Raw genomic sequence first — 12,519 nt, forward strand, 5'->3', positions numbered from 1 at the left:
CCCAGTGGAGTGAAATATTGGAGAAGGCTGCTGTGAGAAACCCTTAGAGTTTTCTCTGAAACACTGCTCTGCTGTAAAAAGCCCCATTCCTATCACGCAGTGGAAGCTTCCCTAATAAAAATAAAACACTAGATAGCTTAATTGTCCTGTGCCATAACAGAGACATAAAGGGTTCATACCTGAGTTGCTTATGAAAAGTTAATGATTAGTCAGTTCTGGGGCTGACATATTTCTAATCTAAGCTGTTTCCTGTGTCAAAACCTAAATCTGCAGGAAAATACATTTTGCTTGGAGTCTCAGTGGTGGAATGGCATCTCGAAAGAGGGCTGGGGAGCTGGGTGTGGCCCCACCTTGGGGAACCTCAATACCTCATTTGGTTGGTTCCTGGACAGACTCCATCCCAAAGGGCAACACCAGAGCTGCTTGTAAGGGGTTTGGTGCTGGGGCTCCCCTGGCATTTCCCTCTGTGCTGCCTTCTTGAGCCTTCATACCCACAGCCCTTCCTCACAGGAGGGCCCTTGTAGTCAGTCTCAGGTTCTGGCACCCCCTGCTCTTCTCGCCACCTCAGTGGGGTTGGGTGGTCATGGGACCCCAGGCTGAGAAGAGCCCCCAGGCTGAGGCTCCCACAGATCAACTGCAGAGTGGTGCCCAGTAATAACACCAGCTTACAGTCTCCACGAGCTAACTGTGTGCTAGGAATCTTGACATACGTCACTTTGTTTAAGCCTCAGAAAAAACCCTGAAAACCATACAGCAAAACACATGCCCAGTCCCCAGGGGGTGAGAAAGTAGAGCTCTCCTGCGCAATATATTCAGAGTCTGACCTTCTCTCACCACCTCCACTGCTACTGCCGTGGGCCAGACGCACAGTCCTCTGCCGCTGCCCCTCTGTGCCGCAGCCAGACCACGCCCCCCTCAATCAGAGTTCCAGCCCTAGAGGGTCTGCAGGGATGACCTGCCGTCCCCTCTCCGCCCCGTCTCCTTCCACTCTCCCTTGCTCACTCCTCTCCAGCACTGTGGCCCCTTGCTGTTGCTCCAACATGCCTGGCATCCTGCCCCCTCAGGAACTTTCTCCTTGTTGTCCCACTACCCCAGGACTATCAGTCTGGCTTGCTATACCTCCTTCAAGTCCACTCATATGTTATCTGCCGGCCCTATCTGTAACCCCCATGGAGCACCTGGCACTTACTTACTCCCATTTAGCATACTGTTTGCCACGTGTCTCCCCAACTAGAATGTGAGCTCCACCCTCGTGCCTGGTGCTCACTGCTGTGTCCCCAGTGCCTAGCGGGGCCTGACACAGAGTGAGCCCTAGTAGATATTTGCTGAGCAGACTGTACAAGGCGCTGAGCTAGGCTCTCTGCTGGGGCTGTGCCCTGGTTCCCGTTCTTTGGGTTTGACAATGGAGGCGCCCACCTCCTGCCTTCCTGTGCCCCCAAATGTTACCAATCACATGGGGTCCAAAGCAAGTGGCTGGTGGGGAGGCAGAGAGCTGGTCTCAAGTCTTGTCCCTGCCTTCCCACCTTGCCCGCTTCTCCATGCTGCATTCCCAGGCCTGGGCACACTGGGAGGGCTCAACTCAGCGCAGCAGGCAGAGCCCATGCGTGTAGTCCCAGACCAGGCTGATGGCTTCTGGGAGCCCCTAACAGAGTTGCTTAACCTCTCTGTCTGTTTTTCCTCACTGCTCCTGGGAACAGAGGCATATCCCTTGGGTGATAGCTCAGGTGTGGACGTGTGTGGGTTGCCGGATGCGTTATGGCTCTACTTTGAGCACCTAACTCATTACCAGCCTGTGAGTTAGGCTCTGGGGAGAACCTGACTCTGTACTAAATAAAATAATGGCTCTGGGATGAAACAATAGGCATCATATAATTATAGCAAAAAAGTGCATATTATTTTCTGGAGCATGAATACTGGCTACAGAAATCAGAGTTACCTCATTGGATGTAAGAAAATTACTTTAAAAATTGATTTATAAGAAATTACATAAAACTAAACCTGCAATCCTTCTTCTCCTGAAGGTTTTCTGAGGTGTGTCTGAATGCTGCTATCAGTGCTTGATTGCATCTCTGTAACTGTCTTTTTTTTTTTTTTTTCTTTTTGCGGTACGCGGGCCTCTCACTGTTGTGGCCTCTCCCGTTGCGGAGCACAGGCTCCGGACGCGCAGGCCCAGAGGCCATGGCTCACGGGCCCAGCCGCTCCGCGGCATATGGGATCCTCCCAGACTGGGGCACGAACCCGTATCCCCTGCATCGGCAGGCGGACTCTCAACCACTGCGCCACCAGGGAGGCCCTGTAACTGTCTTTTTATGGATGGCTTTTTTTTTTCTTTTGCTCTGATGCGTAGAAATGTATTAGCAAAATCAAGGTTCCTTCCAGAAATAAACAGATGCCAGATTAGACCATTCTTTGTATTGATGCACATCTGTCTTTGGAAAAGAGACAGTTTTACTTAAAGATACATTTTTTGCCTTTTAAAAAGCTATTTTCTAAGTATCTGCCCTTAATAAAGTAATTAAACGAAACTTCAGTATTAAACAATATTTAAGCAGAGGCAAGATGGGGGATGTTGTCATAGTGATACATGTGAGTCAGGTCTAAGTAATACGAAAATGAGCCATCAGTGCTGATTACTTAGTGACTAAACGTTAGACACAAGGACTCCAGAGTGATTTCAGAGGTTAGGTTAATGGTACTGTCAGTGCTACAAAGTTTAGAAACATTTATTCAGAGCTTTTCTAGCTCTGCCCTTCTCAGGAGCACTCTTGGCTCTCTTTGGAGAGGATGGAGTAAAGGAGAGGGTCTTTTCCTCCAGGCTGGTTTGACTCTGGCCCCCAGAATTCCACTAACCCTAGCATCTCACCTGCACAAATGCACCCAAACACTGAGCGATGCAGCGCCTTGGTGATAGCCGGTCCTCAGAGATGTCTGCACTCACATGAACACACATATCCATCATCCAGACCCAGCAAAGACCAGATGCATCACTGGTGTGCACAGACAAACATCCTTGTGAACACATGCAGTAAACATGAGCATGTGTGCACACACGTGTTCCAAACCACTGCTCTCTCTACACAGCTGACCCCTCGGACTCACACTGGGGTTCCCGTGTCGGTCACCTCCTTCTAGCCCCTCAGAGGACAGACCTGTCACTCTGGGCCTGCAGAAGCAGTCCTCTTGATCAAAGTCCTCTTAAAAGAGAAGTCCCTGCAACTTGAAGCAATGCCTAAGTGGCCACCGAGCCCCCAGGGGAAGGCTGCTATGGACAGTCACGTTCAGTGAGCAGCCTGGAGTGGGTCTGTCCTCCTGCCCACTCCCAGGCCTGGCCCAGGACAGGGAGCCACAGGTGTGGGAGAAGACACTGTGGGGAGGCTCCGGGCTTCCCCAGGACTGTGGGGAGTGTGCAGTCACTTGCTGCCTGGGGTTTATGTGGTCAGTGCCAAAGGGGAGGCACCTCATCTCTCTGTGCACCCCTGTCCTGTGCCCATGTGTGGCATGGTGCCTGGTGCATAATGGGTGCTCAGTTAGTGTTTGCTGAATGAATGGAGGTGTGTCAGCCTAGCGTGCTGGCTCGTGGGGAGCCATAGGAAGTGAAGTGAAGAAGTAACGTTACCCAGAGAGAAGTCTGGCCTTTGCCCTCAGCTATTGGGAGGTGAACTCTAGGCCTTGGGATGTGCCTTTGTTTGCTTGAGTAAACCAGAGCATCTAACTATGTGATTTATGATGGGAGCCCTGCACCACATGGTACCAGCTCTGCCTCCTGTCTCCTGGCTGGATACTAGGGGTCAGCCACGCGAGCAGTATGGGATCGAGTGCTGGTGAAGGCTCTGGACACAGACTTGGTAGGTTTGTTGTTACATGTCTATGCCGGGAGCCATGACCGCGCCAGGAGACAATGGAAGCTCCGCACTTGGACACTCCTGGACTCTGCCCTGTGGGCTTTTTCTCCTGGCTGATTTTAATCTGTATTCCTTCCTGATAATAAACCCTAACGGTGAGTGTAACAGCTCTCAGTGAGTTCTGTGTGTCCTTCTATTTAAATTATAAAACCTACAGGTAGTTTGGGGAACTCCCCAACTTGAAATCTATGTCAGAGTGAGGACGCTCTTGTATGAACTGCTGTCTCTAACTTTGTAATTGGTTCCAGAACTCAAATGGGGGAGATTCTGACCCAGTTGTGTGGATGCTAAGCATTTGCCCTGGGGACAAGCTTGAGTGTCTGAGTGCACACAGGGGCCTGGGTACCTGTACGAGAAGGCTCACGCCAGAGACATTGCTTTGAGCACCAGCTCGTCCATCCCCAGAGGCCAGACACCTCTTGACTGGCCACGACTCTAGAGTGTATCACGTGGATGAGTGGCAGCTCCTGGGGCCTTCCGGGGAGTTGCAGGCCTGAGCCCCTGAATGGGGCTTCGGATCCTTAACCGATCAGCCCTGTGTGCCCAGCCTGGGTGGGAAGGGACTCAGGCGCTAGACTGCACAGCAGGGTCAACTGAAGTTCCACACCATTTCGAACCTGCTGCCTTCATCTGGGAACCCTGCAACCCTCCCCCCGGGGGCCCCTTGCATCACGAGTCCCCAGGCCTAGAGGGCCTTACCAGCTCCTCTAACCTGGATCACACTCCCAGCCAAGACAGCTGATAGGCATTCTTGCTGTTCCGGAAACACCCCAGGGAGGATTTGATTAAATTTCCTTTCATGGCTCATTTCAGGGACCAACAAGGCTTGCAATCAAGAATTTTCTCCTGCTATGGTGTTTAAAAATCTTATACACCATTGGAGGGAGTATAAACTGGTGCAACTTTTTTGGAGGGAGATTTGGCAATATCCATCAAAACTGAAAACATGTCCACTCTTGGATATAGTTATTCCACCTCTAAGAACTTATCTTACAGGGCTGCTTACACAAATGTGCAAAGAGGTATGTATAAGGATGTTCACCACAGTATCGTTTTCATTAGATAAAGCCTGAAAGCAGCCTGAATGTGAGCTCCCCTGCGTAGGGCTTGGGGCTCTGCATTCAGGGTCTAGAAGCTGGATCAGAACCTTCCTGAGGGACTCTGTACCTTTGAGATGGGGCCACAAGAGGTCACTGAGCACAAGTAAAGCCTTGAAGCTAGTACTATTGAGACAGGTTGGGACCTGGGCCCCTTTGCTGCAGTGCTGCAGTGCTTGCACCTGGACACACCTCTCCTCGAGCAACAGAATACAAAGAAACTGTATGGGACTACAAATAACTGTGTGCACGGGCAGTTGGGGCAAATTCCGGACGAAAGATACAAAGAGACCAAAAAACCCAACTGCCGCTTTTGAAGAGCCTGGAGCAAAACCAAGGGGTCGGGAGCAAAAGCAGGGTACTGCGCATGCCCTCTGCACACACCACCACCGAAGGGGTGGGCAAACCACGTAAGCTGGCCCCCCAGCTGACCCACCCCGGACACACCCTACTCTCACCGCATATAAAGAACAAGCTCGCTGGTTCCACCCCGCTCAGCTAGTGAGCCAGCAAGGGATCCTGTTGTTTGTTCTCGCTCCCCGCTGCTGCTGCTGCAGCAGGGGCCCCAATAAAGCCTTGCCTGAATTTCTTGTCTGGCCTCTGATCAATTTCTGCTGATTAAAGAGGCCAAGAACCCTGGTGGGTAACACTATGGGGAAAGAGGGGTGATCCTGAGGAGGCCACTGAGAAAGCCAAGGCCGGTGGAGGTATTTGGGAGGGCAGAGACCTCCATGCGTTCCACAGGCTGATGTACCATGGGCCCGGGCCCTGTCTCTTGGAGAGCTCTGGCCAATTCTCCTTGTGGCTTGAGCTCATCCAAAGTTCAAAAGAACTGGTTGTTCATCTGTAACCAGGGTTTCTGACACGAGGTGGCCAAAGGCTTTGAGTGCTTCAAGTATACTGTTTTCCAAGATTTTAAACCAAAATGTACCCAAGCGTTTAATGAGATTATTTTAATGCAGAACCTACAACCACTGTCTAGCATGTTGCAAACAGCTCTCCATGCTAATCAAACGCTTCTCATCTTTTTACAATAGATTCATGACTGGTTCATACAAAGACAATAAAAATTAAATGAGTCATGAGCTCTTAAATCATTCTCTTTTGGTCTTTTTAATAACTCACTTCCAAAGAAGAGCTGGCTGAGAGCATATGCTTCATTAGAGTTATTTGTTCATGGTTTTACACCATAGAGGCACGGGGAAAAAGTGAATCTTTTAACACCTCCTTCAAACACTGCCACAAATAATTTCTTTTAATGGCTTTTGCTTTTCTGCTTTTGTCACTGTACTCTGCCTGCCGACATCTGAAAGCCCCCAATAGGGAGATTTGGTGAAAGAAAAAAAACAGCAAAAAAGAGTGGCTTTTTCAAGTCATTTGCAATATATGGGGTTTGCTATAAGCCTTTTTTTTTTTTTTTTTTTTTAAAGAAGAATACAATAGAAAATTTTTCCCTCTCCCTGAGAATATCTCAGCCAAACAATTCCACGTGCTGGTCTCAGAGCCTTCTGCCTTCTCTTTGCTGTGGCAGAGGCTGGTGGCTAACGAGATCTGGAGCCCCAGACACACAGGCTGCACCAGGAGGGGACACATCCACTGGGGCTCGGACACTGCAGTGGTTACTATTGAAGCAGGAGGCAGGCCCAGCTGCCCCAGGGCGAGGCCTTGGCAATGCTTGGTGCTAGGTGCTGTGTCCTAAGAGCAAGGAACCCGGGGAGCTCTGGCTGGGGTGTGCAGGCTGGCTGCAGGCCCTGGCAAGTTCCTGGATCCTCTGACTAACAGAACCCCACTTGCCTCACAGGGCTGCGCTGAGGATTAAATGCTTGTGAGTGGACTAGCATGGAAACTGGCTCCTGGACACAGCAGTGGCTTAGTACCGATGGTAGAAACACCAGCATTAACGCTAGCAAGGATTCAGGAGTCAGCCATTTTCTGGGACTTTGGGGATGATTTCTCCCTGCTTCTCCTCCCCTGACGGGCAGCCCCTGTCCTTGGGGATATAAGGGACAGTGAGGAAGACAGTTACGAGGGGAGGGCAGGTGACACTGTTGGGGCAGGGCGTGAAGACTGGGTTTGGGGATGGTCACTTTACTTCCTGAGTAGCTACTGTGTGGTCTGGGCAGGGCGCTGCAGCCTGGGATGGGTTCCACTTCTGCAGAAAGTGAGGCAGCCTCCCCCTCACCTCAAGGACACCTAGTGTGGAGGCCAGGGTAGGGCGAGAAGTGTATGGATCTGCCTCAGAGATGGGCCCCCACCCCAGCCCCGATGCCTGTCTCAGGGGACAGGCCTCGGGAGACAGGAAAGATGGAGGCTCTGTGGTCCAGGTGAAAAAGCAAGGTTCCTGGCTCCTGTGCAGGGCTTTCATGCCCCACACATCCGTGCTTCCCACACAATTTCCTTATCACAGCACTGTATGACCCCAGAGCCCAGAGAGCCCTCAGGGGGCACCTGTCTGGTCCCCTTTCCGCTTGGGTACCGCTGTTGAGAGGCATCTCCCTGCCTCCTAAGGCAGAGTCCTTCCTGAGGGTAAACGTCCCCCATGGACTCTGGTTGTGGCCCTCCAGAGTGACAGGCTGCCCTCCCCCACGTGGCACAGGGCTGTCTGAGCAGAGCAGAGGCCTAGGCTGGGCATGCTGACCGCAGGCGCACAGTGCATGGCCTGCGGGGTGCAGGCTTGCCCAGGCACGCCAGCATAGGTGCTCTCCTGGCTGGCAGCCTGGCCCAAGATCAGGGCAGGTGGTGCTCAGGGGGCTGCTGTGCCTGTCCCCTGCCCTCAGCTTCTGAGCTGGAGCAGTGGCTGTGGGTCCTTGAGGGCTGAGGTGGGGGCCACAGGGCCAGGTCTGAAGCCGCCAGACCCACCACTGCTTCTGTAAAGAGCCCAGCAGCTGGCCAGGAAGTAAACAAATTACAGGCTGCCCTTTGTGAGCTCTGGGGAACATGCATGAACAGAAACTATTGATTTTTTATCACCCAGGCACAGAAGGAGGTATCATAATCCAGAGACCCGCTGCTGGGAGGTGAGGCAGAATTCCCGCCCTTCCTGGGGAGCACCTGTCTTGGGGGCCTTTGCACTCCTGGTACCTAGTGCTGCCCTCTGCCTGGGGGGTTTGTTTTCCCGGCTCGTGCTGAGGCAGGGACCCTCATGGCCTGTGGTGCAGTGAGGCTGAGGCATCCTGCAGAGGGGGCTCAGGCATCCCAGGGGCGGCGCACAACAGGTCTGTGCTACCTTGCACCCTCGAGGCCGGGGAGAATGTCTTTGCTCTACGCTCTGGCACAGGGCTTGCCACTCGCAGGCACTTATTATGTGAATCCAGAGGATGGCTCCCCACGTAGGCCATCTGGATGGCCGTGTACACATTGGTGACTCCTGACAGCAACATTGCTCACTGGGGAATCCAAGTGGCTCCTTCTTGCTTGGCTCCAGGCTAGAAGGGTACATTTACTTTCTGATCAAATATTATTCTGATGCTTGAGGCATCCTTGATGTTTGCAAGTCAGAAAAGTTTAATTACATGTGTCATTAGCATGGCCTTCTGTAATAGCTCTGTGACTGAATTCATTAACAGAATTCTTAACAGGTAAGACAAATTAATATTTTGTTGCCCATGAAAGCCTCTCATTAAGAGAGTAGTGAAAAAGTGATTAATATTTTGTTGCCAATCAAGATGTCTCATACAAATGACAAAGAAAGGAGGCCCACACCTATCGGTGCTCTCTAATCTGCCCGCCTTGGGTTTTGTAAGCTGATCAGCTTCCCCTGTTTGTGCAGCACTTCGGAGCCTGTCGCTCATTACAAGGCCTGTGATCGTGTTTCATCTCTGACTGTGGCAGGTGGGGGAGGGCGCTGAGATACCACAGGCTGGGGGGCTCTAAGAACCCCTCGATCCTCGATCTTTGCTTGACCAGGGTAGCTCCCTCTGGGCTTTTCTCCCCGGACCAATCTTGCTTCAGAAATGCCCTGTGAATCCTGATGACCCAGCTCTACCCATCTCCAGCCTGATGTCCTCCTGGGGCTGCTCTCCTCACTGTCCTTGGACACGCTCAGCCTGAAAATGCTCACGCGAGAAGGACAGCCTCATCCCCGTTTCCCTGCAGGCTCAGAGAAGGTGGCGGCCCTGGACTTGTCGGAGGTGGCTGGTCAGTGTCTCCCTCCGGATGAATCAAGGCTGACCTGAATCAAGGCGACTACAGGCAGCAGGGGCACCCCAGGGTCACATGTGCCTGACGGGGAGCCTCACCAGACTGCGCTGGCTGCTGTTTGGGGACTCAGGCTGCAAGGGGTTGACAGTGTGGTCTGGTGGGAGCAGTAATCATCATCATCATCATCATCATCATAATAATAATAATAATTAGTAATATTGTGAAAATGAGAGTGATAATAGTTAGCATGGAACATTATATGCTAAGAATTTCATGTGTCTCTTAATCCTCATTATAATCCTATGAGGCAGGATCTATTATTTATCCCTTTTCCACAGAGGAAGAAACTGAGGCCTAGAGAAGTCAAGTGCCATTTCCAAGGTCACTCAACTAGTAAGTGGCAGAGCTGAGACTTAAACCCAGGTCCTTTTGACCCCAGAGCCTGGCCCTTCATGAGTAGCCTGTGCTGCGTCCCTCCCCTCTTAAAGGCAGGTGTGTGTGTGTGTGTGTGTGTGTGAGCGTGTTGTGTGTGTGTGTTGTGTTGTGTTGTGTGTGTGTGTGCTCGCATGCACCGGGCAAGGACCCCTGCGGGGCTGGCGCTGCCCTGCACCCTCACGCTGGGGTTTCTGAGAAGCACAGGTCCCTGCCTGCTTGTGGGCTGCTGACTTGCCCAGAGCAGCAAGTGTTTCCTGGGAGGTAACAAGAGGCCATTAATCTCCAGTTGCACCCACAATTACCCAAATTGCTAACCTCACTGTGAAAAGTAGAAATTCAATTGAGCTGGTGCTGGAGGCATGTTCGAGGGAGGGGAAAGACAGAGTAATTTAATTAACCGTTGGCAAGTGCATTAAGAGGAGTTCTGCCTCTGCCTTTATTTCTAATGTCTTTAAATAGAGCATCAAGCAATGCACATGGATGTTCAGACAGACACAGGAGGACCTGACCTAGTTCTGAATTAATCACTACTGGCCAAACATGGTTAAAAGCTGACAACCCACCTTGAGAGAGATGCACACACAAATGTGCACCCCACCACACACATGTGCACATGCACACATACACATACACCCTAGTCTTTACAAATAGGACAGTGCCTTCCCTTGCTAAGATTGTAGACAAGCCCTGGGCACCTTAGGCTCAGAAGATGAAGAATTCTGCTCACCCAGCATCTGACCATCAAGCAGCCACCAGGTTTGTGCTGGTACTGACATTCAGAGATGGGTGGGATATAGGCTATGCTCACTATAGTGGGGAAATTGCAAGGAAACCATCCTGCCTGGTGTGACCAAGGTGGGGCAAGGGCACTTCTGCCCAGCTCTGCCCAGGGTGGGACTCTAGAGTGACCCCCTCTTCCCATCTGCTTCCCCCATGTTCTCCAGGGCACATCCAAAGGGGCCTAGGGAGTAGCAGAATTCCAACTTTGTGGTTCCTGCAGGATTAAACGCTGGACCTCTCTCCCCACAAAGCAGTCTCAGAGTTGGGAGGGATCTTCAAAGTCATGGGGTTTAGCTGCCCTCTTGTGGCTAGCAGCATTGTTTACCATGATCCTGCTTGAGTTTGTATGCCTCTAGGGATGGGGAGCTCACTGCCTCCTGTGATGCTCACTCCATTGCAGGGCAGGGCTGATGGCTGGAATGGTGTTGCATCTAAGCAAACCAATTGGTCTCTTTTTGGTCCCTTGCCCTTTGTGCTAGTCCATCTCATGGGTCACACGGCCCAGGCCAGCTCCCTCTGCCCCAGCATTTCCCTCACCACCTCACAGCGGCTACAGGAACTGTTGGGACCTCTCATCCCAACAGGTCTTCCTTCTTGGGGCCAAGCAGCCCATCCTGGGTTGGCCTGTCCTGAGCCAAGGAGACCAGGGCTGCCCCTTTTCTGCCTGAAACTTGTATTCCTGTCACAGTAGCTCAAGACCTGTCAACCATCCTGGCAGCGCCCTGTGTGGGTGACATCACTCCATCTTCTCACATGAACTCCCAGGAAGCCACCTTATCCTGTGCCAAACCAGGGCCAGTGCATATTCTTGACTCAATCCCTTTATTCCTCAAGTCCAGTAGAAGGGAGGCACCGATAATGTTGCTCTTCTAATAGATTAATTCACTGAGGATCAGTTTAAGAAACTGTCCAGTCATAAAGGCGGAGTGGGGTGATGCTGGGACCCCAGTGTGGGGTGCCTGGGCCCTCAGAACCCAGGAGGCTCCCATTGCTCACGTTAGGCTGTGAGTGCTCTGGAGCTCTCTTCTTCTGCTCAACTCATCACATCCATACCCCCTCTCCCAGCAAACAAGGCTCCTGGGCAGGCCCCTCTGGCCTGATCTTTCCTTTCACCACCCTGCTGCCCCTGCCCTCCAGCCAACCCAGCCCAGAGGCTCACCTCTGCCCTCCACAGGGAATACCCCCTCCTCGGCATCCAGCTGTCTGTATCCTCCCCAGCTTCAGGGTCCAGAGTCTCTCCTGGGGGGCACCCAGCCAGATGCTCTCCCCTGCCCAGGAACCTCCTGCCCTGCCCACCGCGCCTCCCCTGTTCACCTTATTCTGGGGCTGGCTAGCAGCTTGCAGCCACCATCCATCCTATTCTCTGCACGAGGTGGGACTGATACCTCCAGACACCAGACAACAGGCTGAATGGCACCAACGTGGGATGTGAAAAGAAAGCCCTCTGGCCCTGCAGCTACCACATGGCATCTCGGCATCTTGCACAGTTGGCTTCCCTGGGAGGTGCGTCTGAGCTCAGAGTCAGAGCCAGGTGACTTACATTGATGTCTTCCAAATCCAGGAAGTTCAGGGCCAGCCCGTTGCGCTTCCAGACGATGGGTGGCCGCAGGTCTCCGTGGACAGCGCAGGTCAGCACTGTGCTCAGGCCCACAGTCACTGTGGCCACACTGACCCTCTCCTCAGGGGCGAGGCTGAGCTGTACCACCTCTGCAGGGAAAGGAGACGCCGTCAGCTGTAGGCCCAGGGGATGGAGTCTATACCTGAAGGGATACAGCCACAGGGATCTACTGCAGGTCAGGGGCCTCGGGCAAATTCCGGGAGCAGGAACATTGTCCACGATGTGCTGACTAAATGTACAGATGGACACACCTCCTGGGAGAGGGGCCACAACTTACGTTAAATGCTCAAAGGGCTGTTTGAGGCAAATCAGGTCAGGAACCACAGCTAGCGTAGGGGAAGTATCTGGGCTGTGGATCTGTGAGTCAAGCTAAGAGTGTGGGCTGCCCCTCCGAAACCAGGGAACCAGGTGTGCTGGCCCTGCCCTGTGCTCTCCAGGCCCCCTGGAGTCGGGGCCTTGCCAAGTGCTGTCAAGGTCTGCTGGCTGGGCCGACAGGTTTCTCATCCACCTGGGGGCAAATTAAAGGTTGCACTGTCTGAAGTCTGGG

General features: G+C 52.5%; 1 protein-coding gene across 5 annotated transcripts in view; it reads right to left on the minus strand.

Annotated features, from left to right (window-relative positions):
• FSTL4 (follistatin like 4) overlaps nt 1–12,519 on the minus strand; it is a 723,812-nt gene that overhangs the window by 53,634 nt on the left and 657,659 nt on the right. For all 5 annotated transcript variants that reach the window (XM_081231116.1, XM_081231115.1, XM_081231112.1 and 2 more), the window contains one exon: nt 11,895–12,061. In XM_081231116.1, coding sequence (XP_081087242.1) covers nt 11,895–12,061 — 167 coding nt within the window. The remainder of the gene's footprint in view (nt 1–11,894; nt 12,062–12,519) is intronic.

The sequence above is a fragment of the Mesoplodon bidens genome, assembly GCF_964165515.1.
Source record: "Mesoplodon bidens genome assembly, chromosome: 4".
Classification (NCBI taxonomy): Eukaryota; Metazoa; Chordata; class Mammalia; order Artiodactyla; family Ziphiidae; genus Mesoplodon; species Mesoplodon bidens.